The following is a 25,699-nucleotide window of genomic DNA, read 5'->3' on the forward strand; positions in this document are numbered from 1 at the left end:
TTCATCCAATCGTCATCACATTTGGTACAGGCATGTTTTTCGGCCTAGAGACAAAGCCTATTGCAATTGGAAAAAATCGGTCCAGATCTGGATATAGCTCCCATATATGTTTTCGTCCGATTTTTATAATGCAATAAAATAGTGATTTGTTAACCGATTCTCTCGAAATTTGGCAGGAAGGAATTTTTTGACGACTATCGACATTACTGGTGAATTTCATGGATATTGGTTCAGATTTAGATATAGCTCTCGCCCGTTTTTCACTCCTAGAGCTCTGCAAGCACATTTATTGACCAATCTTGACAAAATATTGCACGACGCTTTCCTCGACGACTGTTGCAATATCTGAGGAGTTTGCTCGAGATCGGTTCAGATTTAGATATAGCTCGCATATATATGTTCGTCCGATTTTGAGAAATATTGCAAAAAGGGGATCATTTGTTATCCGATTCTGTCGAAATTTTGCAGGAAGGATTATCTTATGACTCTAAATATTACTGGTGAATTTAGTAGAAATCGACCCAGACTTAGATATAGCTGTCATATATGTATATCGCCAGATTTTCACCCCAAGAGCTACTGCAAGCGCATTGTTTGACCAATCTTGCCAAAATGTTGCACAACGCTTTCCTCGACGACTACCACATTATCCGAGAAGTTTGCTCGGAATCGGTTCAGAATTAGATAAAGCTCCCATATATATGTTCGTCAGATTTTGGGTAATTTGCCATAATGTTGTCATTTGACAACTGTAGTTTTCACAGTTTAAACATATTTGCTCGCCGAGGTCCTTCAAAATTGGTTTAGAATTGGATATAGGTCCCACATTGTACTTATAGGGTAGGTGTAGGGTATTATACAGTCAGCACCGCCCGACTTTTGCCCTTCCTTACTGGTTTTCTTCTTCATTTTTGTGTCCATAGAACACACAATTAGTATCTCCGAGGGCCCAGCCCTCTCCTTCTTCTCGCTCATGTCGGCCTCCACATCGACTAATCCAAAAGGCTGCACATCATTCACACCACAAAAAGGCCATAAAAGAACTTTTCCCAATCACAAGGCCAAAAACCACAGCTTCCAATAAATTCAGAAGCTTCTCAGAAAAAGCTTCTCAGAGAAAACTATAATAACAAGTCTTTAGAGGTAAAGACAACCACGATGCTCCACGAATAAATTTTTTTCTCCTCACGCTGGTAGCGTTTTTTAATGTTCACTGATTTTTGCATTTAGATTTACAAATCAAAGTAATAAATTAATTAAATTTTTTTATGTACAAAATGGTAGCAAATTTCGATCGAATGCCGTGATCCGAATATGTTTTTGTATCGACAACTTGTTCGAAGCAAAAACGAACACCTTATCGAATACCGAAATCAGGCCCCTGGTCTTGCTGGTAAACTTACAATATTCGCAGCTTTGTCAACAAACTCCTTAACGAATGTCTTAAGTGGCCAGAAATGACGTCCATTGAAAACACTAATCAATACCAATAACACAATAACAGCTACAACAAAAACAACAATCAATCAATTCCTGATCCCCTATTATCTTGAGCGACGACCTAATATCGGATTAGACCAATTTATAGCAATTATAACAAGACAACAATACAGCCCTCGTAGGATGACCCAAAAATAGCTTCCTGGGACTTCCATCTATAGTTAACCTTTCGCTACTGCTATCCGCAACTTTTAAGCTGCCCAATTTTAGAAAAGTCAAAGAATGAAATGAATATGTAAAATATATTCTATTCACTTTTGAAAAATCTTAAATGAACACTTAACATATTTAATGATGGAAAAAAATAATAATTATTTACAAGACAATGTATATTAGCACTTATATTCTATCTAACTTGTACGTCATAATTTTGTAGAATATCAATGAACTCGCGAAGATCCACTGATGTTAATACCTTGAGATATTCTATGGCATTCAATTCCAAAGCCTCTTTATTGGCATCATGGCAAAGACCTTCAACGTTATCCCAATAGAATTGCTGACTATTGACCACAAGCGTACAATCACGCACCATCACTTTGATGTCGGGTTTTCGGCGCAGCAGTTCTTTGCGCACAATCATCAACTTATCTTTTCGTTTACGTTGCGCTGGGGAAATTTCCGACTCAATGAATATGCCGGTGTCTTTGAGTTTGGGAATTTGACGAAAAATTGTTTTGACATCTGTGTGGTTCTGTAACTCAACAAGGACACATTTTTTATCGGTATCAGGACAAATTCTGGCAGACGGAATGATGACACAGTTTAAAATATGTATGCCTTCCAACCCCAGTTTTTCAACAAAGAGTCTTTGTACGGCACTTTGAAGGTCCGTGGAGTCGGCAACTTTCAAATTTCGTATGATCAATTTGCGCTGATGCAACATTTTGTCCACACTTTGCAACTCATGTTGTAGTTGTCTTTTGCTAGCCTGCGAGTGTTGAACTGCCAAGCGCAAAGCCGCACACTCCTGTTTCAAATGCTCCACTTCTTTTCGCAGCTCCATGAGTGAAAGCTTGTCTTCTGATGTGATGGAATTTTTATCGCTGATCATTTTAGCGAATTGTTGAAAATCTGTTTGTTTCACGAATTCTTTCAGTTTATCTTCCATGACAATATTTATGGCCTCTAGCAATTTGCTGGAAGGCTCTGTTGTTCCACTTTGAAATGCTATGTTTTCCGAATTTCCACTTCGGACATCCGCAGATTGCCTATTGTTGGTCATGCTTGTGGAATCGTCATCATTTTCCGAATTCTCCGAATGCTTATTTTCTTCTTCACCCTCGCATATCTCCGAAGAATCCAATATAGCAGATGTCCCTATATAGGCACCGTTTTCGTCGTTGGAATCACCAATCAAGCCGCAGCTGTTATCCTTATCGAACGTTGTATCCCCTTTACCATCAACAATTTGACTTAAATGAGGTAAAATACCGGTCTTAATACGATATATCTTATAGCTGTCATAAATTTTATTGATTTCCGGATGACCACGTTTCATATGTTTTATAAAGTTGGACGAAATACTTTTATTGCCTCGAACAACCTTGCCACAGGCATAACAGCGGGCGGCAATGGCATCCTTGTGATTGGGAGATGTAAAACCCTCAAGCTGAAAATATAAACAAACGAAAAATACAATTATAGGAACTTTTTGAAGCCAAAAATCTTAATCTAAATATGTCAATAGGAAAATAGGTGTTTTTAATGTGGCTTAATTTATGGTATGACGATTAACACATACTGAGAAGACCGGAACTTCCCTCAGTGTACATATTTGAATGCCTTCTTCGCACGCTTCTGGTCCGTGCCGGGATTGAAAAGAACCCCGGACCCTGATTCTGTTCGGTTTGCCAGAATCGCCTCCATCATCGGTCACTGTCGGTGAGGTGTAACCGGTGCATGGAGTGGGTACAAATCCGATCTTGCTCTGGCCTTACATCACTACAGGAGTATGGTCACACTGAATATGTTGCAAGGTGCTGTGCGAACATAGACAGCAGTGGGTCACAAGCTACGTCGGTCTCGTTGTCGAACTATGTGACCCCCACCGACCTCTCCCGTGCGGCAGTATACCCAACAGCAGCATCTCAGCCCCAATATTGCCAGGCCAGTGCCGAGTAGTGTATCATTTTCGCAAATGAATTGCAATGATCTGAGAGGCAAGATCGACGAGATAGTAGATTTTCTGACAAGATAGTAGTTTTCGCAAGAACATTTTGGTTGCAGCGATCCAGGAGACAAAGCTAACCGACACCTGCAGCTTGCACAGTTGTCACGGATACAATGTGATACGTAAGGATCGCTTAAGAAATGGAGGTGGGGGATTGGCCTTCATTTGTTGTTGTTGTAGCAGTTTATTGTGTTCTATCTTTCGTCTGCTTGATTCTGTTGAGTGTCAAGACCCAGGAACTCCGCGACTAAGATGGGGTGCGTCCACAGGGATCTGGGTCTGAGTCGAGTGGGTCTGGCCGGGCAGTTAAACAGGTGACGTTTATCGTGCGGTCCCTGGTTACAATCGGGACATACATCTTGCACGTCGGCATCAATCCTAGCTCTGTGGGAATTGAGGCGGCTGCATCTGCCGGAACTTAATTGAGCCAGAACTACTCTGGTTTGCCGGGGGAGGTCGATTTCTTCGGGTGCAATGGGTGGCGGTCGTTATCCAAGGACTACATTCACCCGGTAGCCAATTACCGCGTCTGCTACCGTGTCTGCATGAATGTTGTTCAGACCCGCCTGATATGCCGCTTGATCTAGAGGTTCTCTCTTTTAGCGCTGAACCTCACGCTCTAGATCGTGTAGATCTATCTTTAGGCTTTTGGGCGGTGGGTATCTATCCACAAGATGATGATTTGTATGGTTTCTGCGATAACAGCCCAAAAGGTATTGCTTAGACAGCATGTAGTTATGTCTTCGCACTGATAGGATCTTTGTCTCCTGATGGAGGTGGTCCACATGAGAACTGAGGAGACAGCCCGTCGCAGTTCGGAGGCCGGCATTCTCACAGATTTGAATATTGTTCGACTGCGTGTCACAAAGTTGACGTGATCACACTGGCGCTGTATAACTTACCACAGACCGTCCAATTGCTTTGTACGTGGTCAACAAGGTTTCTTTGTCTGCACCCCAAGTGCAGCCAGCGAGTGACTTGAGGACCTTGTTTCTACTTTTGACTTTATTGCAGATTGGTGTGGCATGTGGGGAGAAAGTGTAGGAGCTGTCAAATGTGACGCCAAGTATTTTGGGACACTTGATGGTCGGAATCATTTCTCCATCGACCATCACAGTCAGCTCAGTATTCACCTCACGCGTATTTGTAGTGAACAGTGTGGCTGAAGATTTGGTGGCGGATATCTTCAGATTTCTTGCAGCGAAATATGAGGCAAGCTCGTTGAGGTAGACGTTCAACCTATCGCAGATGTCATCAATGGGTGGGGGGCCTGATGCCATGATCGTACAATCGTCCGCATATGATACGATCTCTATGCCGTCTGGAGGGGGTGGGATGGAGGATAGGTAGAGGTTAAACAGAGCCGGAGATATCACCCCACCTTGGGGAACTCCCTGTTTCACTCTACGGTGTTTCGACTTCCTACCCCTAAATTCCACAAATGACTGGCGGCCACACAGATAATTCTCGACCCATCGTTTCAGGCCTGGCTGGAGGGACGTGTTGGCGATGTCCTCATATAATTTGGCATGGCTGACCGTGTCGAATGCCTTCAATAGGTCCAGTGCCACGAGGACCGTCCTATCACATGGACTGGGTTGATTGAAGCCACGACAAATGTGTGCGGTGATGGCATGCAAAGCTGTTGTTGTGCTGTGCAGTCTCCGAAATCCATGTTGATGCTCGGCGAATGGAAATTCTCCAACGAGGCTCGGGAGTAGTAATGCCTCAAGCGTCTTTGCCACTGGTGAGAGAAGGGAGATCGTTCTGTACGACTCCCCCAAACTCGGGTCTTTTCCAGGCTTCAGTAGCGGGATCACTCTGCCCATTTCCCAGACATCGGGAACTATAAGAGTGTTCAATGACAGGTTAAGGACAGTGGTAAGGTACTCAACTCCAGGTGAATCCAGATTCTTCAGCATCAATGTAGAGATTCCGTCGGGGCCCAACGCCTTGGAAGATTTGGCGCCACGGATGACATTCGTAACTTCGCCCACGGTAAATTGTGATGGCTGTTCAACGGCTCGGAGACCACGAATACGGCGAGTGGCTCTCCTCCTTGCACTGTCTCTCTCGGTATGCACAATAAATTGACGGTTGAATAACCTGGCGCATCTCTTCGGATCAGTCACGGTTATCTCGCCAAAAGTGACTGAAGTCCTGTCGTCCCGTCTACCGGGGTTCGAGAGAGACTTAACAATGGCCCACAGTTTGCTTGCACCGGTGTCTAAGTTACATTGCTCCAAGTGTTCCAGCCACAAATTCAGCTTATGTTCGTTGACTACCCTGTTTATTTCCAGATTCAGCTCGCTGATTCTGGGGTCAGCGGGGTCCATAGCACGAATCCCATCACGCTTGTCTGCGAGTACCACTGCTTGCGCCGGGGAATTGGGTCGCACTTGGAGTATTCGACCGGCTGGTATAAAGCTGCTGCGTTGATGATGTCTCGGAATTTCCTCTCGGCCACAAGCACATCAGAGGGGGGTGGCAGTTCACTGAAGCGGCGATTGGTATACTCTCTGAAGCCAGACCAATCGGCCTTCTTATAATTGATGAACGTCCGGCGCTCAGAGGTTATGAAGTCGGGTGGTCGGTCGATGGTGAGATTTATGGGGAGGTGGTCTGACCCCAAAGGCCAGGATACGTCACTCAGGAGATCAGGGGATGCAATTGAGATGTCTGGCGAGCTGCGGCACCTCCTCGTAATCCTAGTGGGGGCATCCTCATTCACCGTGCAAAACGTGGAGCTATCTATCTGCTCTGCCAAAGCTATGCCACGCGGTTCGTTACCTAGGGGAGAATGCCATGACGTGTGATGTGCATTAAAATCCCCCAGAACCAGACGATTATGGCCAGATAGCAACCCACTTATGTCGGGGTTGTAAGCCTGGTCATTAATCGGGACACAGCTACCAACCGGCGGTATATACACGTTGTATATCTCTATCTCGGCAGTACCAGACCTGACTGCTACCCCCATACATTCCATGTATGGATCACTAGCGTCAAGCGCAGGCGAGATAGGTTTATACTGCACGGAATGGTGTATAACGAAGGCCAATCCACCACCTCCATTCCTTGAGCGATCCTTACGTAGCACATTGTAACCGTGACAACTGTGCAAGCTACAGGTGTTGGTCAGCTTTGTCTCCTGGATCGCTGCGAACGATATGCTGTTCCGACTCATAAAATCTACGATCTCATCGATCTTGCCATGCAGTCCGTTGCAGTTTACCTGCAAGAACGATACACTTCCCGGCACTGGCCTGGCAATAGTAGGGCTAGGGTGCTGTCGTTGCATAAATTGCCGTACTGGAGAGGTCGGGGGGGTCACAGAGTCCGATGACGAGGACGCCGAAGGCGACGACGGCGACGCTTGGGACCCACTGCTGCCCACGTTCGCACAGCACCTTGCGACATAGGCAGTTTGACTATACTCCCGTAGTGAAGTTAGGCCAGAGCAAGAACGGAAATGTACCCACTCCATGCACCGGTTACACCTCACCGACACCGACCGATGATGAAGGCGGTTCTGGCAAACCGAACAGAACCAGGGTCCGGGGTTCTTTTCAATCCCGGCACGGACCAGAAGCGTGCGGAGAAGGCACTCCGGGATGTGCCTCTCCCATGACGAAAAAAGACGAACACGTACACCGGGTCAATCCGGTGCGTACAACCGGCTGTCATGGGATTGAATTGGCCTTCATGATACAACATTCCGTGCAGTACAGACCCATCTCGCCTGCGCCTGGTGCTAGTGACCCCAACATGGAGTGCATGGGGATAGCAGTCAAGTCTGGCTACAATCGTCTGGTTCTAGGAGACTTTAAGCGCATCACTTTTCATGGCATTCTCCTCTAGGTAATGACCAGCGGGGCATAGCTTTGGGAAAGCAGATTGAAAGCTCCACGTTTCGCAAGATGAATGAGGATGCCCCCACTAGGATTACGAGGAGATACAGAAGCTCGCCAGACAATTCCAATGCATCCCCTGATCTCCTGAGTGACGTATCCTGGCAAACGGTCATTTCTTCAGGATGAGACCACCTCCCCATAATTCTAACCATCGACCGACCACCCGAATTCATAACCTCTGAGCGCAGAACGTTTATCAATCAGAAGCCGATTGGCTCGGCTTCAGAGAGTACACCACTCGCCGCTTCAGTGAACTGACACCCCCCTCGAATGTGTTAGTTTCCGAAAGAAAATTCCGAGACATCATTAACGCAGCAGCTGCTCGCTTTATACCAGTCGGTCGAATACCCCAAGTGCGGCCCAATTTCCTGGCGCAGGCAATGGTATTCACAGACGAGCGTGATGGGATCGTTGTACGGACCCCACTAATGCCCAGAATCAGCGAGCTGAATTTTGATATAAACAGATTAGTCAACCGAACATAAGCTTAGTTTGTGGCTGGAACACTTGAAGTAATGTAACTTAGGTACCGGTTTGGGCTACTGGGCTACTGTTAAGTCACTCCTAACTGTGACTGATCCGAAAAGATGCGCCAGGTTGTTCTATCGTAATTTATTGTACATCCCGAGAATGGTCTCCGAGCCGATGGACAGGCAGCACAATCTACCGTGGGCCAAGTTACAAATGTCATCCGTGGCGCCAAATCATCCAAGATTCTACCAGTTCGAAGACATAACTTCATGCTGTCTAAGCAATACCTTTTGGGCTGTTATCGCAGGGACCACACGACACACATTACCTGTTTAGCTGCTCAGCCAGAACAACTCGACTCAGACCCAGATCCCTCTGGCCGGACCCCATCTTAGTCGCAGAGTTCTTGGATCCTGACACTCAACAGAATCAAGCGGTCGAAAGTTAGAACAAAACAAACTGCTACAACAACTGTCCAGCCAGACCCATTCGACTTAGCCCCAAATCCCTCTGGACGCAACCCATCTTAGTCGCAGAGTACCTGGATCTGGACACTCAACAGAACACTCAACTGCTACAACAACAACAACCTCAATGTTTCAGCCTGTATGGTGCTCACAGCTATCCCGTGCCGGGATCTGATCTGATATTTTGTGGTGTGTACAGGTGTGTTTTAGCATTCCAAATAACTCTCCAGCCCCCACAACGATGTGGTCATCCAAAGTAAGGGTCCTTTTAAAAATTATACTCACAGGTTTTTTTCTTAGACACTTGGGCTAAGGAACAGGAGCAAACTTCTCAAATATCGATGAGTGCAGTCCAATAGAGATGGAATTCCAATAGAGATGGGATATTCCCACATGACTTCTTGTAAAATATTAGAAAACGGATAAAATTACCTCACAAAAGAAAATTTAGTCTGAAATTCCGTGGTTTTACTCCATTTTCGGCCCTATGAAAGTGGTATAGATGTTGAGAAGATCTAAAGGAGTAAAATAATTCTTACACCTTTTAAGGAAGCCTAAGCACTTGAACGCTTCTTTCGACACTTCGAATACATGTTTAGCCCAAAGGACATCAGATTGTATCTTCATGCCTAGAATATCAAGATCTTCTGATTGCTCAACATTTATACCGTTGATAGACAGAGATGATCGTAATGGGTCAGCAAATTGTTCGTGTGACAACAAACAACATTGAGTCTTCCGTGCATTCATTCGACCCCATTCAGAAATAGCTAGCGAATCCTGGCAGAGTGTATCTATCGTCCATAATCCGCCTCTTGCCTTCAATCTCTCAAAGAATTGGCTTATGGTCGAATGAATAGTGAGAGATTATTGTCATCCGCAAATGAGTAGATCGGATTGGATGTCTGTCTCAACAAATAGTTAATGAAAATAAGAAAAAGAGAGGGAGAAAGAAGAGAGCCCTGGGGTACACCTGCGGTAAATTTATGCTCATTGAATGAGAACCCATCTACAACGACTCGTATAGTGAGATCTCTGAGATAGCTCGAAATAAATCGAACGGCACAAAATGCGACAAGTTTTGATATCGTGCTATTATTGCTTCCTTTTTCCCAAATACTAGTTAAGTCACATCCTGTAATTGAAAGATATTATTATTTTAAAACGATAATATATTAAAAAATACAAAATCTTCTTCCCAAAGAATTGTCACTGCGACACGCCGTTCGGATTCGCAAAAAAGGTCCTTATCATTGGGCTTAAATTTGAATCGGACAGCACTAATTGATATTTGAGAAGTCTGTCACTGTTCCTTAATAGAATGATCATGGGCAAATTTGCATAACACTGTAGCCATACTACCATTGGCACCGAATTCAAAACACCTAACTCTATTCTACCACAAAAAATATGTTTTCCCAACAAATTTAGCCACAAACCGTATGGATCTCACCGACTACAAATTTAGCATAAACGTTATAATCCACCTCTTACCAGTTTAAAAAACGGCGGATTAAAAAGTAGACTCGACTCTCCCCGCTTATATTTTTTCAATGGCTTTCCATCAGCTTGTTGTTGTGTTCCATACAAGTCCATGCGAGCATTCAGGTGATGAAACATATCGTATTCCGTACCAGACGTTGACAAAGCCCCACTACCACCACTAGCATAGCTTTGTGGTGGAAAATATGTGTTATTTATATTGGGGCTGTTGACACTATTTCCATTGTAATTGGCAGTAGCTATTGATGGAACACCTCCGCCGTTTTGCATTTGATCGAAATTTCTTTTCATTGTTAAGTTGTTCAAGTGCTGATGGTGGCCCTGCTGATGGGGTTGGTCCCCGTAATAGGAATTCATTGTTGACGTCGAAGGGTGGTCTAGATTTTCCCCAAAGACATCGCTGCTCTCGTACTTGACTATTGTGTCAGGATTTGACATGGAATTCTGAATTTTGACAACGATCAGTAATGTATGGATGGGTTGCATTAATTCCAATGTTGCACAAATTTACAAACAATTCATTTTGTACCGAAACAGGCTCTCATGGGTGTTCAAGTATTGTCGGTCATTTTGTTATAAGTACTTTCAGATGTTTGCTTTAAATTCATGCGTGTCTTCTTCTTTCCTTTTATTTTTTGTGCACGCTAACCAAGCATTGGCTGGTTGTAAATAAGTCTTTGAGGAAAAATAGATCGTGAAAAATCTATCTTACGCCTGATGTATTTCGTGTTCATATAAAATATTTGAATCATATACTTTCGTTGCAAACAATAAAATAAATTAAATCTACTCCAACCAATAAACAAAATAAGCCAACAGCTGATTAAGAAAATTTACTTTCTAATCGATGCGTTACCAGATAGTACGTACTGTTAATTACAAATGATTAAGTTTGTTCGCGTACTTAAATTTTTCACTGTAAATCATTCCAGTAATTAAATCCATTAACGCCTATTCCGATTTCGATGCAATTTTTTACAAGCACTTTAAGACCATTTTACCTACTTTACATCAAAGAGGGTAAAAAAAAGAAGAAGAGTGGGTTTCTGCTTTGTCCTGCCCATACAATAAAATAACTCGAGTTAAAGACGCAACCAGTACGATATATTCCAATTGGATTCACATTGAGGGTGGCAACATTTTCGGTTTTTTTGTTTTGATTTTTTCGTATTTTGCTTTGTTTCTTTGCAACCGAAAGTTGGATTAAAAGGAAAAACTAAATATCGTAAGCAATTCAAACATGTTGTATCTTTAAACTTTGTAACTCATCATCCCGAATTGGGCTCTAATGTCAATTATTGTTCTTGTTCGCCCTCTTTAGTTGGCTATGACAGAACACTCTATCGAACGTAGAATAGCGTTCCAAGCACCTCGATCTTCTGCGCTCCTACTAAAATCTGTGACACAAAGTTTCGAGATGACTTTCACCAGTTAATCTTTCAATCGGGCTTTTAGTCCAAAGCAAAGAGGATGAAAATTTTTTATAAATAATAAATAAACGTCAACATTGATTGACGTCATGTCAGTGTGAATTAATCAGGGTTATCTTCTTATTCCACTTGCGACCGAATGTTGGAATAAAAAGAAATACGAAATATCGTAAGTTCCACCCCTTCAATTCGAACATGTTGTGTCTTTAACTTTTGTCACCGTCATCCCGAATAGGGCTCTAATGCCAACTCTTCTTCTTTTTTACCCTCTTTGCGTTACATATGTGCTGTCACTTTTCTTATGTACGCCAAATACGAATAGAGCGCGCTCTGTTCGGCGTGTAATCTCATATGTATTGCACTTTTTTACACTCATATGTCTACATGTATGTTCGATGAAATACGACCTTGTATTTTGCAATTTTTATATTAAATTGACGATAACAGAATTCTCTTTGTTTTTTTTCCTTTCCAGCACATTTTCTGCACACGGACACATACGCCAACAAAAATGTCTTTTTGTGTGTGTAATCGTATGTCATTGTTAACCAGACGCCGTACAATTTTGTGTACTATTATTGGGTACAAAAGTAAAAATGGTCAAATTGTTACAAACAAATAAGTTTTTGGGTCACTCTAACCATATTAAATTAAATAAAAAAACTAGCCATAATTCCGATATTTATATAACAAGTGCGTGCGTGCATTTGAACGTTAGCCCTGCCAAAATCTAATCGCAGCCGCCGGCAAAAATGTTTTTGTGTTATTCTCTCGATGGATTCTACAAAGATTACAAAATTTTTATGCGTATTCAGCAAAGACCTAGTATAGTAAAAGTGGCACAGTTGATTTTCATGCAAGTTGGCATGTCGAATGCAGCATCTTAACCAAATCCTCTTTTTTCTCCTTCGCAAATAGAAAATTAATTTGCAAATAATTACGTTAAATTTAACACATACGCCCATGAAGTTTGTGAAATATACAAATAAAAATTTTCTTTATCTCTTGGCGCCGTTTATACCAAGTTTAAAGGACTATTTTTTATTTAATGAAAAAATTGCAAATTGTAAACGTCATACCGCAAGTAAAAACAGCAGCTTCACGCACGTATGAATCTTCTCTGTGCGACTTACTAAAAAAGAAGACGAAGCAGTTAGCGTATCTTGATGTTTTGGATAGAATTGCTGTGCAAAGTTGTGATGGTACGTTACCGTGCGATAATAGATAGTTCACGGAAGCATACCTGTATCGCACCGTTACAACGTTTGTGTTGGGGCACTAACTAGTTCTTTTGAAAGTATTTGTGGTATGACCTATTCGAACCAAATTGGTCGATATGGCAACTTTTTGAATGCCAGGTACGAATGTCACTACAAGGCAATGACATATAATTTCAGATTCAAGCATCCATTGCCAGTGTCCAATAGGTTTTCTTATTTGATTTCTAACAAATCGTTAATACTTTATTAAAATTGTGTTAGAAAAGCGCTTAGTTAAACGTTAACCGCCCAACAAAGTTGAACAATTACATGCGATAGAACAGCTGGAGCCATAAAGGCCAAACAAACCCTTTCGTTTAGGTGGTGGTTGATATATTGGTAACAATACAACAAGACCAATAAGAAAAGAAAGTGTATAGTCGGTCTGCTATTCAAAGCGGACGGCATAAAATTAGCAGCCACCGATGATGTTTATGTCTAGCAACAAAAGAATGCCAAGTATAAACAAAAACCAGACCTCAGCTGCCCAAAGATTTTTCCATTGAATTTGCGTGAAAATTAACTATTACACGGTTCCTAGGTTGCTGTATGTATGTGTGTTAACAAAAGAGCCGATTAAACGTGAATTTATGCTTGAGTCGAAATAATGACATTCATAATTGCTCTCCAAGCCAACGTTATTCTCTTTGCGTGATTCGAGTGCTGCTGTGGGGTGCCTTTTTTTGGGTTTACTTTCGCCAATGTGTTGTTATTGTTTTTCTTACGTTTCTCTTTGTTAATGCATCGCCAACACTTGTGAGCGGGGGAGCAATACCACTGGCTTCGCTAGCTCTACAAAAACAATTACACGAAGTTAATTTATTTTATTTCGCGTTCGGAGTAACTATTTTTAATTTATGTGTGTGAATGACAACGTGACAGTCTCCCGCCTTCTTTGTTTGCAAGCGGAACGTGTGTATTGTTAGCGGTAGTTTCGCTCGTTATTCGAATCCGCACCCCCTCCAAAGAAAGAAATTAAAATGAAATAAAAACGACTCCACGCGACCGCGCAAGAAGAGAGAAATCATAGTGAATTTGTGCATGAGAAATTTAAAATAAAATAACAAAACGAAAAAACAAAATTAATTCAAGTGCAAATATATCCATCTCCGTGTTAATTTGCATGCCTTGTTTTCTTTGGTTCCTTGTCGGTTTGAATTGTGTTGCACCTTCTACCCATCTTACCGGTATTTTTCGGCAGTTGTTTTGTTGGTTCTGCTGAGCTTGCTCTGTTTGTTTGTATCTGCGCATTGGTGTTGTTGTTTTTGCACCTCTGCTGCAGACGCCGCTGTCATTGCCTTGTCGACGAACGGCCACCTTCAATTTATTGACGTTTCGTTTTACGTCTGAGTTTGCAAAACAAAAAAGAATAAATAAAACAGCCCCGCAATAAATATAGCATAATAAATAACACGAAAATAATAAAGATAACCTTTGGATAAATTCGAAATCTCTTTCCGCCCCCTTGTTAACCGTTTGGATTTGTGTTTAAGTCACATCACCATGTATCGCATTGGACCCATAGGTCGTAAATCCAATTTCCATAATCGCGAGAAATGTCTTATCGGCTTGGTCTTGGCCACTTTGTGTTTCCTTTGTTTTGGTGGCATATTTCTGTTGCCCGATAACTTTGGCGGCGACAAGGTGCTACGCGTCTACAAGCAATTTCAAAAAGCCGGCCCCGAGATTTTTATACCTGCCCCACCCCTGGCCGGGCATGCAGCCAAAGACCAAGATCCTCACTTTATGAATGATAAACAAAAGTTGCAGGCAAAAATCAAAGAAGAATTGGGAGAGATCCTGGATAAGCCCCAGCTGCAACAGGACACCGTGGATAGCGAGGATGTGGCTGATGTGGGTGGGGATAATGGCTCGCCCCAACAATTCGATGATACAGCAGCAGGTGGTGAACAAGGTGCGGCTCCTCCAGTCAACGCCAAACAAAATCATCACCACTACAATGACAATGTCAATAATAACAATAACCACAAAAACAATGTTAATGGTTCTCCCGATGACGTTGCTGCTTTAGACACCAATAATCTGCCTCTGGGCAATGTTCATTTACAAATGCCCCTGGGAGGCCATGCCGACGGTGATGCCAGTGTAGAGGATAAACGTCTAAAAGTTAAAGAGGTAAGAACATTAGTATTGACATACAAATGAGTGCCACAATTCAATTCATCAAAACTATTTCCTATAATGGCATTGTGCTACTGAGATAAAAAGCTGCTGGTTTTTCCCAAGCCATTGCCTACTGCCGAAGTCTGAGTGCAAATACTACTTACAAACTGTGGGAACTATTCGCAACACAAATGGCAATTTGAAGTCATTAATAACTTTTCTGTTTACTTATCAATTTCTTCTCCCTTTCGGTTATGTTTTAATACACTTTTATCATTGGCTTAACTTGGTTTCTTCATATTGTTCAATAGAACCATCAACATTTAAGCCAACGTAGCAATCAATTAAGATATGAATGATGATCGATTTAGGTACCTGCATAAATAATTAAGTTTATGGTAAGAGCTTACCGTTCAAATAGGAGAAGACGTTAAAACGTTGAACTTTTTCCAAAAAAACATTTTCCGAGTATTCTGTTCAGCTTACCAAGAGGAATGCTGTCAAAAGACGTCGGCGAAACGTTGGTTAAAAATAGGAGGAAAAGTACTACTTATAGTACTGCTTATAGTTAGCAAAATGGCAAAAAATGAAAGTGACATTACATTAAATCATTGTCAGGATAATTTTTTATGTTTCATTGGTATCAGTGGTCCCTTTTTCTTTATTTATTTGCGAAAAAATAAATTAAATAAAGAAGACAATAAGTGCAGATAAAAAACGTGTTTTTTTGTAAGGAAACAAAAAAACATTTAATTGCTGCCAAATTCCGCTCGCGGAAGAATTAAAAGTTTCCGCGACTATTCCGAAAGCAGAATAGAATACCAACCCTTAATTAAAAAAAGTAAGATAGTGCAAAACATTCTTACATACATACTTACGAGGCCTGCACAGAAAGTATAGTGATTTTGAATTTTCGATTGCTTTGTAGTGTTTTGTTAGTACTCATATCCTTTACTTATGCTGATAAGTTGGCTATTTTGATTTTTTTTGCTTGAACACCGAAGAAAAAAACAAAAATCTAAAAATAAGTCCGCAGACGAATTGCGAATGTTTCCTGCGACATATGGGAAAATTACCTTGGACAAAAGCAACGTTTATCAGTAGTCCAAAATAGCTATTTCTATGAAATACTAAATTCTCTCTCTAGCTTTTTGAAAACCTCGTAAATTGCAATCTGCGTGAATTTTAAAAAAAGCTTTGCATTGGCTAAAAATGCAGCCTGCAACCATAAGCGTAGAAAGTCCTCTGGGGGGTTGGCTAAGCACCACCCAGAACAGTTTTAGACCCACCCAGATTTCTAAAAATGTCATTGTTTTTGACAAAATTTGCTAATGTTAAAAAATTCTAATATCGGTACTACCTCGCTAAATGTGGTGAGAGTTCGTATCGCAACCTATTAGTACCTCATTTTAGGTCTGTTTTGCCTTCCTCAAGAGCCGTTGCAGTGCCGACGTGGGTGGTGGTGTCGGAGAGTCGAAAGGCAGATAAAGTGATGCCTGGTATGCTCCATAGTCTCCCTGTCTCATCACTGTTGCATCCGACGTTGAAAAGTCTGGGGAAGAAATATAATTTAAATTTTTATGACAGATAACGCAGGTCGTGGGCCGAGTACCAGTGTTAGCAAAGAATGTTGTTGTTGTAGCAGTGTGTTATACACTGAGGCGGCAACCCTTGCCGATGGAGAACTCCATCGGGTCAATCCGGCACGTACAACCGGCTGCCATGGGATTACCATAGAATAATTGTTAGTTGATATGGTTCAGTCCAGAATCTTTTTTCCGTGTCGCCGCAGTGGATCCTGAATTACTATTAGTATATTTAATACTTTATATTACAAATTAAACATTTCATTTAGTTTTAAATATTATCCTTAACAATTAACACAATTTGTCTATAAAAAAGTTCGTATTAGCCTCAGGTTTTTTTTTCATCGGCAGTGAATCAAATGGCTGCAATCCTTTGTAGAGGAGTGATATCTGCATTGTTGCTTGTCTCTTGTTGTTGCCAGTCTTAAATTTCCGCCATTGAGTAGAAAATATGGTTGTGCATAACCAACCCATTGAACTTCCCCATTGAGGTATTCTGGTGTATTCCCAATCTTTGTTTTGTGTATTCATGTGTTAATGTATTGAGTGCTAGTCTCTGTTTTATTGTTAGTCATTCTAAGGTTTGCAACATATCATTTATTGGTATGAGCCTGTGGCATTTTAAAATTGTTTCCATTGCTTTATTTGAAGTTTTTGTAATCTATCAAGCTAGGAATCATTACAATACGTAAAAAGATGGGCGATGGGCAAATACCCGAAAGGTATTTGCCGCTAAATTGCGTAAATATCCGGGTATTTACCCATTTATACCCAAAAGCTGGGTTTTTATAATTTTACAGATATCTTGTTTATAAAAAGATTTTGCAAACAATTTTTGATGATTTCGTATTCTTTGTATATAAGATTTTAGTAATATGTATGCGCTGTATTGACCGATCTCCAGATTTAAAGTCTTGAGGCAATAAATTGGTAATTTTTCGTCCGATTTCGATGAAATGTGGGACAGTGAGTTCTGGTAGACCCTACCCATTTCTGTGAAGTGTGGTTTAGATCGGACTGTATTTGGATATAGCTGCTCCATAGACCGACGACCCGATATTCCAATGTTTCAAATTTCATAAAAATCGGACGAAAAATGCTCCTTTTATGAGCTCAATACTCTCAACTCACTGTGCCAAATTTCATCGAAATCGGACGGAAAAGACTTTAAGTCTGGAGATCGGTCTATATAGCGGCTATATATAACTAAAATCCGATTTTATGAGACCAGAAGATCGGGTTTATATACAAAGAATACGAAATCATCAAAACTGTTTTGCAAAATGTTTTTATACTCAAGATATCTGCATATTTATAAATGCCCAAATAAATACCCAAAAAAGGTATTAATTGGGTATTTACCCAATAAATACCCAAGCGTTGGGAATTTACCCGGTAGAAACCCGTCTCTAAACACGTATAAAGAATTGTTGAATCGAATTCAAAGTGTGTTTTATTAGAATATTGTTTATATCAAAGCAGTCTTGCCCTTGCTGATATTCTCCATCTGGATGAAATCAATCATTGGTTCTCCATTGTATGAGCTTCTTGGGAGTGGGTGATGGTTATCGTCTGCTCCCTGTTCCTTAGGCTGCATTGCGTTTCACTGTCGAATGTTTCAATATTAGGATCTGCATATCTTCCGAATCCTGAGAAAGTTGGTCGGGTCCCTGTTTCTTAGACTTTATTGAGTCTCTCGTCTCTGCACTGTCTGATGTTTTAAACCTTTGAGTACGAAGAATTAACCGCTCGATAAAGTTTTAATTTTTAGCATTTCCGTTCTTAGAATAGTCCTATTTACTAAGTTTAGTGTCGCCAAAATAGTAAAAATGTTGATCCTTCTGTGAGAAAAAAAAATGTTTTTGAATTTTACTTAGAATTCATAAAAAATTAGGCCGTGTAGTCTGTTAAGACTGTCAGATATGAACACACCATAAAACTAATTCATTCGCGATTTATTGTGGAGAAGTTGTGGGTGTGGGTGGAAAATAATTAACTTTGCTTTCTGAAACAACGTTTTATTTAGTGATGAAAGTAATGTTGAGGTATTTGGCAAAAAAACCTGTACAATTATGGATTTGGCGCCCACTGTAAACTCGGACAAATTCGATAAAAAATATGGAAACCAGGTAAGAAAGGTGAAAGTCGGGCAGTGCCGACTTCATAAAAACCTACACCTCCCCTATAGGTGGGAGTATAAGTGGGAAATATTTCTAATTCTGAACCAATTTTTATTAAATTTTAAAATTTTAATTAAATTTATTCTAAACAAAAAATGTCAGTAACATTTAAAATTGTAAAATTTCTTATTTATAATATTCCACATAGACAACATTTTGCAGAGGTCAGGGCCGTCTTAACATTATTTTTCTTAAGGACAAAGTTTTAATGAAATTCTGGGTAAGAACACATTTTAATGAAATTTTTTCTAAACAAATTGTATTGAAATTTTTCTGAAGACAAAATTTAGCGTAATATTCTTTAGTGGTAAAACTTCAGCACAGGCCGGACCCGGAAATATTTTTTTAAAGACAAAATTTCATTAAAATGTTTAAGACTAAATTTTAGTGAAATTTTTTTAGGGCCTTAATTTCAGCGAAATTTCCTCAAAAAACAACCTAGCCTCAAGAAATTTCAATAAAAAATTTTGCGTAAAATTTTATGGAAATAAAAGCCATTTAAAACCATTGGACTAACACAAACAATAACCTGTTGAAATCATAAAAATAGTTTGAGAGCAAAAATGAGCCCAAATGGAAAAATTTCATAAAAATACTAAAGTTATTTTGCCGAAATGTTCACTATAAAACTAAGATATTCACAAAGGCAACCACACTTTGAAGATTTTGAAAGATTAGGATCTGCCTATAAATTGTGTGTTGGCAATATGTACAAAATTCAGATCTGACTTTATGACCAAATGTCTCCGCCGATGGGTCAGTTCCTGTACCCAATAGCGACCACACTTAAAAAAAGAGGTATCTTTACCAATTTCACAGTAACAGAGGAATTTAGGCATTTTACGATATTGAAAAAATGTGGGGTGGGCCCCAAAATCCTGGCTACGTCCTTGATGGCAGCTATATCTAAATCTGAACCGATTTCTATGAAATTTACCAGTAATGTCGAGGATCAAGAGAAAATATTCCTCGCTTACTCTCGAAAGATTCGTTTAACATAATGAGCACTTTATTGCAATATTTCTCAAAATCAGACGAACATATATATGGGAGTTATATCTAAATCTGAACCGATTTAGACCAAAACTTTACAGATATTGTCGAAGAAAAATGTAGGAAGATTGGTAAATACATGCGATTGCAGTGGCTCTAGGAGTGAAAATTTGGCGATTTGTATATGAGAGCTATATCTAAATCTGAACCGATTTCTATGAAATGCACCAGTGATGCCAAATTTCGGGAGAATCGGTTAATAAATGACCATTTTATTGCATTATTACTGCAAACCGAACGAACATATATATGGGAGCTATATCCAAATCTGAACCGATTTTTTCAATTTCAATAGGCTTGTCTCTGCGTAAAAAAATGTATGTGCCAAATTTGATGACGATCGGATAAAAATTGCGACCAGTAGTTTGTACACAAATTAACATGGACAGACAGACAGACGGACATAGCTGAATCGATTCAGAAAGTGATTCTGAGTCGATCGGTACACTTACGGGTCTAGCTCTCTTCCGTCTGGATGATATAAACAAATGCACTAAGTTTAATACCCTGTACCAGAGTAGTGGTGTAGGGTATGAAAAGTATCTGCGTAAAAATCACGAAGCTTCGCATATGTCTGTCCGGCAACAACGTTGGCATTATCGGACCAGCCCAAGGAACTGTTAAAGACGACGCCAAGATTCTTCGCTCTCCGTACAATGCAAATCCTGTAATTGTTAATAAAAGTACCCGGTCGTTGCATGATACCATTCTTATTCCCATGAATAACCAAACATTTTGACTTACTAGGAGTTAAATTCAAACCATTCGCAGTTGCCCAGTCATAAACACGAAGTAGATCCGCGAAAAGTTTATCTATGCAGTCGTCTATATCGAAAAACCTGCACTCCATTAGCATACTTCATAATCTTACCGTGTATCAGTGGAGTAGGTAGGTAGTTTGCTTACAAAGAAAAGAAGTGGCCTTTTATTGAACCCTTAGGAACTCCCTTAGGTCCTAGTAGGAGATTATAAACCATATTCCCCGCATACACAGATTAATGTCTGTCGCTTAGGTACGACATGGCCAAGTTCCATGCCGTCGTCGTGAAATTAAAAACGGTCCTTAATTTCATACATAAATTCCGATGATCAATCGAGTCGAAAGCTTTGAGGTTAACCAAAGAACAAGAATGCCGGCTTTGTTATCATCGATATCACTCGATATACATAACAAATAGGGTCGGAAATAGATTTTTTTGAGGCGAAACGAGAAAAGTATATTTATAATCTTACCATTCGCAACCCTTTGTAAAACTCGCTCTCAAAATCCGAAATTTAACACTGCACTATGGATTCAATGACCCATTTTTTGGCCAAAAGTAAAAAATTAGTTTCGCCATTAAAGAATTAGAGAAATTTTGTAATTAATGAAAAAAGGAATGTAAATTTTTCTGTTTGACATTTTACCAAAACGAAACGGGAAATTTATATTCAATGTTTATGACCGAATTGCAAATTTTCAAAAATCCATTAATAAGTGAGCCATTTGAGTGTGGAGAGCAAAGGAATATTAGGATCTATGCTCATCCTAGTCTGGAGGCCACCGCCTATGTCGCCTGGGTTCGAATACTGGCGAGACCATCAGAAAAAATTTTCAGCGGCTGGCAACATTTGTGAGGTACTATGGCCCCTTATCATTGAGCATAAAACTTGAATCGGACTGCACTCATTGATATGTGAGAAGTTTGCCACTGTTGCTTAGTGGAATGTTCATGGAAAAAATTTGCAAAAACTTGCAATTTGCTCATCCTAGTCTTCCCAATAGTAAGCGAGTCGGTGATGGTCTCGTCGTTGGATCCCTGTTCGTTAGGCGGTATTAAATCGCCTGTCACTGCATGGCCTGATGTTTCTCAACATGAGAATCCGTGCCTATCCTAGTTTTCCCAATCTTGAAAAAGCCAGCCTTGCCCTGTAGTACGCCATGCCTTTAGTATTAGTCAAACTTAATCAATGCCTAAGGCAAGTTCCTTCCTCCTTTTCCTCACTGTAGAAGATCTCCCTATTCTCCGCGACCGAACATTGGTTTGGCTGGCCTAAGAATCCCAACATGCGTTCCTTGGTGAAGACCCTTGACTTTACTGACTTGATTGGCTGGAAGATGTTCATCCTTCGCACCAGAGAGTGTGGATACTTCCAACCAGCTTTTTGACGGTATCAATACATTTTGCTGACGAAAAGAGCAGCGCAAAAATGTCCCTTCTATCCTCGCAGCTCATCATCTGTATGGGCGGACCCTCTTCCGACGTTAAAAAATGGGCTCGGGTGCCAATTCCTCCAATTGGAACCGGTGATCTGGTAGAATCCTACCGGATGCACTGCCTATATCGATGACTCCATGAGTCAGCTCATCTCTGTTGTGCTTCCTTAACACTCTGGCGTAAGAGGGCGGTATTGCAGGTTTACAATTGTGGAATAGTATTAACTCTTTAAGAACTAACACACGTCTTTAAGGTACGAAATTTTATTACGGAATGAAAATTAAACTAAATGTCAATTGAAAATCATTGACGATTTCATTGTTAACTAAATTAAAATATAAAGTGTTTCAAATGAATGAACTGTTGTCGATTGTAACTCCAACACCCTTCCTTATTCGATTACAACACCAAGAATTGCTCAGTTTTTCTAATATGACACTTGGACAGTAAACGCATGCGACATCTTTCTTTTCAATGTGATATTTAACAAAATACAATTTTGTGTCAATATGATTTATGCGTTGGTTTAGTTTCTCCTTTTTTATAATACGAAGACATCTTTGGTTGTCCTCGCGGATAACAGTTGGTCATTGTTGTTCGATTTTCATATCCTTAAGAAGCTTTCGAAGCCAAATAGCTTCTTTACACGCATCGGAGAATGAATATGAATTCTGCTTCTGCTGATGACTGCATTGCCAATTGATGGATCAACCATTTATTTGAAAAACATATCCTGCATTGGATTTTCTATCCTTTGTGTCTTCCGCCCAATTAGCATCCGCATAACCTTGAAGGATATTTGACTCAGGTTCCGCTTTACTTAGTCTAAGAAAACAATTAGATGTACCCTTTAAATATTTCAAATTTCAAAATTCGTTTAACTATATCCGATCCTCTTGACTTGACTCGATGACTTTACGCGCAAGAATAGACACACAGGAAGCACTATTTGGTCTCGAATTATCACTCAGATATAGGAGAGACCCAATTAACTTTTGATATTTTGTATTATATAGCAACTTTTCTGACACTGATTTACCATATGAGGGGTTCATTGGATAATTCGATTCTTTTGACTGATCAAGTCCATATTCTTTCAAAAGATTGGTAATGTAAGTCCTCTGACATACGCAAAAATTCGACGACTCTTCCTGGAATATGACCAGACCCAAAAAATGGCAAACTTTTACCAAAACCCATGTGCCAGTTTTCTTTAAATGATTAAACTCTTCCTTCATTGCATCAATCCATTTTTCTCTGTTGTTCTGATTTCAATGACTCGTTGTAAGTGTTTGGTTCAATCAATTCCGATTCTGCCTCAAATGCGTTATAACCAAATTTTTCTGCAGGCTTACCTCGAGTACTACGTTTTCCTTCCCAATTCCATTCTGTTGAGGGCAATAGGAGTCTGTGTACTGGTATTGTATACCCTCCCGTGTACTCACCACCATTATCAGATCTTAAAACTATGGGGTAACTTCCGAATTTATTATTTACCAACTCAATAAATGACTTTATCTTTTCAAAGACTTCATCTTTAGTATTAAATGAATACACAACCGTGTATCGGCTGAAATCGTCAATAAACGTAAGAAAATATTTCTCTCCACCAGGCGTTATTGTCTGCATTGGTCCACTGACGTCAGTGTGCACCAGGTTTAGAACTCGTGTAGAGTTTTTTGTTGATTGTTTGTTGCACGTTGCCTTCGTCATCTTACATTTGACGCAAATATTACAGACTCTTTAATTGCATTACTATCTCTGTGTCCAAGTACTTTGTGCCAATAATGTATGCAATTTGAAGATTTGCATTCGGCTAACATACATTTTTGTCCAAATGTAAATTTTGCCCATGAACATTCCACTAAGGAAAAGGGGCAAACTTCTCACATATCAATGAGTGATATAGCCGAGTCCGAACGGCGTGCCGCAGTGCGACACCTCTTTGGTGAGAAATTGTACATGGCATAGTACCTCAGACTCTGCAGGATGCCACTTGCTGATACGCGTTCCTCAGTAAGAATAGGAAAGAATCTCTCCGAACCTGCTGGAGAAGATTATACGAGATGCAGAAGTGAATAGATATGGCACACTAATCACAAGAGAGCACATGCTACTTGCCTATGCCGACGATATCGATATCATAGGTCGGTCACCGGAAGTAGTAACTGCAGAGTCAGTGAAAATGGGTCTGGCAGTAAATGGAGATAAGACGAAATGGATGGTCTCCACTCCCAAAAAGCCTTGCATAACCGAGCAGATAAAGAACATGGAGAAAGTTGGGAACCACAACTTTTAGATAGTCAGTAACTTTATCTTCTTCGGCACCGCCGTAACCGAAACGAATGACACCAGTTTTGAGATAAAGCGAAGAATAATACTGGCAAACAGATGCTACTTTGGACTAAGTAAGCAGTTTAGAAACAAGGCCATCTCCCGACAGACGAAGACTACACTTTACAAGACACTAATACTCCCCGTGCTGTTATATGGTTCTGAAGCATGGGTACTTGTGAAAGCAGATGAGGCAGTGGTTGGAGTATTTGAGAGAAAGATTCTTCGTAAAATATATGGACCAGTTTGCGTTAACGGAGAATATAGGCGCCGTATGAACCACGAGCTGTATGAGCTGTATGAAGACGATAGTTACACGCATCAAAATACAACGGCTGCGTTGGCTAGGTCATGCTGTCAGAATGGATGAAGAAGCTCCAGCAAAGAAGTCTTTTGAAGGCAAACACGGTGGTACACGCAAACCGGGAAGACCAAAAGCCCAATGGAAAGATCAAGTTGTGGGAGACACCTCGAAACTTGGTGTCAGAGATTTTAGAATGAGCGCAGAAGATCGAGGCGCTTGGAACGCTATTCTAGGTTCGGCTAATGGAAGAAATATTCTGTCATAGCCAATTAAAGTAAAGTAAGTAGTACCTCACAAATGTTGCCAGCATTAGGAGGGGAAAACCACCGCTAAAATTTTTTTCTGATGGTGTTGTTAGGAGTCGAACCCTAACGATAAGTCCGCAATTCCCATTGCTTTTCCATCTGCACTTCGAATTCTTGCTGTCTCCTTCTTGATTGACAGATAGCAGACTGCCATGGATGGAGGGTATATATAAAACATCTTCAAGTTTAATTTTAAATGTTTTGCCTTTGGAGTTAACCGTTAGATATTAAAAATCCCTTTCCCCTGAGACTTAATGCTCTCGCCATTAGCTACAGTTACAGTTTCATTTGTATTTTCGGTGAGCGATACAAAATGCCAACGTTGTGACGCAAAATGAAAAGTCGCTCCTGAATCGAGAATCCATTCCGAACCGCTTTTACAAGCAACAAAACAATAGTTATCATTACCTTTCTTTGATTCCTTTGCTTTATTTGAACGTTGCCTTCATTCTTATTTTTCTTATACTTCCAGCAGTCTTTCTTGAAATGTCCCTTTGCTTTACAGAAATGACACCGCTTACCACTTTGTCATCATTGGATTTTGCGCTTCTCAATGCAGAATTTGTTGGAGCACCACCTTTACGTCGATCACATTCCTCTACCAGGCAACTTTCGACAACTCTTAAAGTCAACACTTCAATTTTCCGTGCTTCCCAAGCGGTAACAAGCATGTCGAATGAACTCGGTAGGCTACTTAACAACATCGCTACTAACCACCGTTCAGAAAAATTCCCACCAATTGCTTCCAAATTCTCGAATAGCAACTTCATTTGCATGATATGGTCTGATATGTTCGTGTTTATTGAATATTTCATGTCACATATCTGCCTCGTTCTCCGCACGCTGCTTCCAAGAGTATTCTTCTCGTAGTGACTTTGAAGAATCTTCCATGATTCGT

General features: G+C 40.5%; 3 protein-coding genes across 4 annotated transcripts in view; 2 read left to right on the forward strand and 1 right to left on the reverse strand.

Annotated features, from left to right (window-relative positions):
- The window catches only part of LOC131997373 (uncharacterized), a 30,056-nt gene extending 17,567 nt beyond the window's left edge, over nucleotides 1–12,489 (forward strand). The window contains exon 2 of the mRNA XM_059368311.1: nucleotides 11,934–12,489. Within this exon, the coding sequence (XP_059224294.1) occupies nucleotides 11,934–12,080 (147 nt within the window). The 3' untranslated portion in view covers nucleotides 12,081–12,489. The remainder of the gene's footprint in view (nucleotides 1–11,933) is intronic.
- On the reverse strand, nucleotides 1,724–10,916 carry LOC106089989 (uncharacterized). Its single transcript, XM_013256012.2, has 2 exons — nucleotides 10,020–10,916; nucleotides 1,724–3,112 (listed from the first exon to the last, which is right to left on the reverse strand). The coding sequence occupies exons 1-2, from the start codon at nucleotides 10,512–10,514 to the stop codon at nucleotides 1,847–1,849; spliced, it is 1,761 nt and encodes a 586-aa protein (XP_013111466.2). The 5' UTR covers nucleotides 10,515–10,916; the 3' UTR covers nucleotides 1,724–1,846.
- A 367-nt stretch (nucleotides 12,490–12,856) lies between the features above and the next one.
- Nucleotides 12,857–25,699, forward strand: part of LOC106089988 (mannosyl-oligosaccharide alpha-1,2-mannosidase IA) — a 268,411-nt gene continuing 255,568 nt past the window's right edge. For both annotated transcript variants that reach the window (XM_059368316.1, XM_059368315.1), the window contains exon 1: nucleotides 12,857–14,853. In XM_059368316.1, the coding sequence (XP_059224299.1) occupies nucleotides 14,221–14,853 (633 nt within the window). In that variant the 5' untranslated portion in view covers nucleotides 12,857–14,220. The remainder of the gene's footprint in view (nucleotides 14,854–25,699) is intronic.

Source organism: Stomoxys calcitrans, chromosome 4, assembly GCF_963082655.1.
Source record: "Stomoxys calcitrans chromosome 4, idStoCalc2.1, whole genome shotgun sequence".
NCBI lineage: Eukaryota > Metazoa > Arthropoda > Insecta > Diptera > Muscidae > Stomoxys > Stomoxys calcitrans.

What these genes read in the sequence shown, in the direction of transcription:
- LOC106089989 (XM_013256012.2), bottom strand. Translation starts at nt 10,514, where the DNA reads ATGCAACCCATCCATACATTACTGATCGTTGTCAAAATTCAGAATTCC. An exon ending in ATCCGCCGTTTTTTAAACTG is followed by an intron (nt 3,113 to 10,019) that starts GTAAGAGGTGGA and finishes TTATATTTTCAG; the next exon opens with CTTGAGGGTTTTACATCTCC.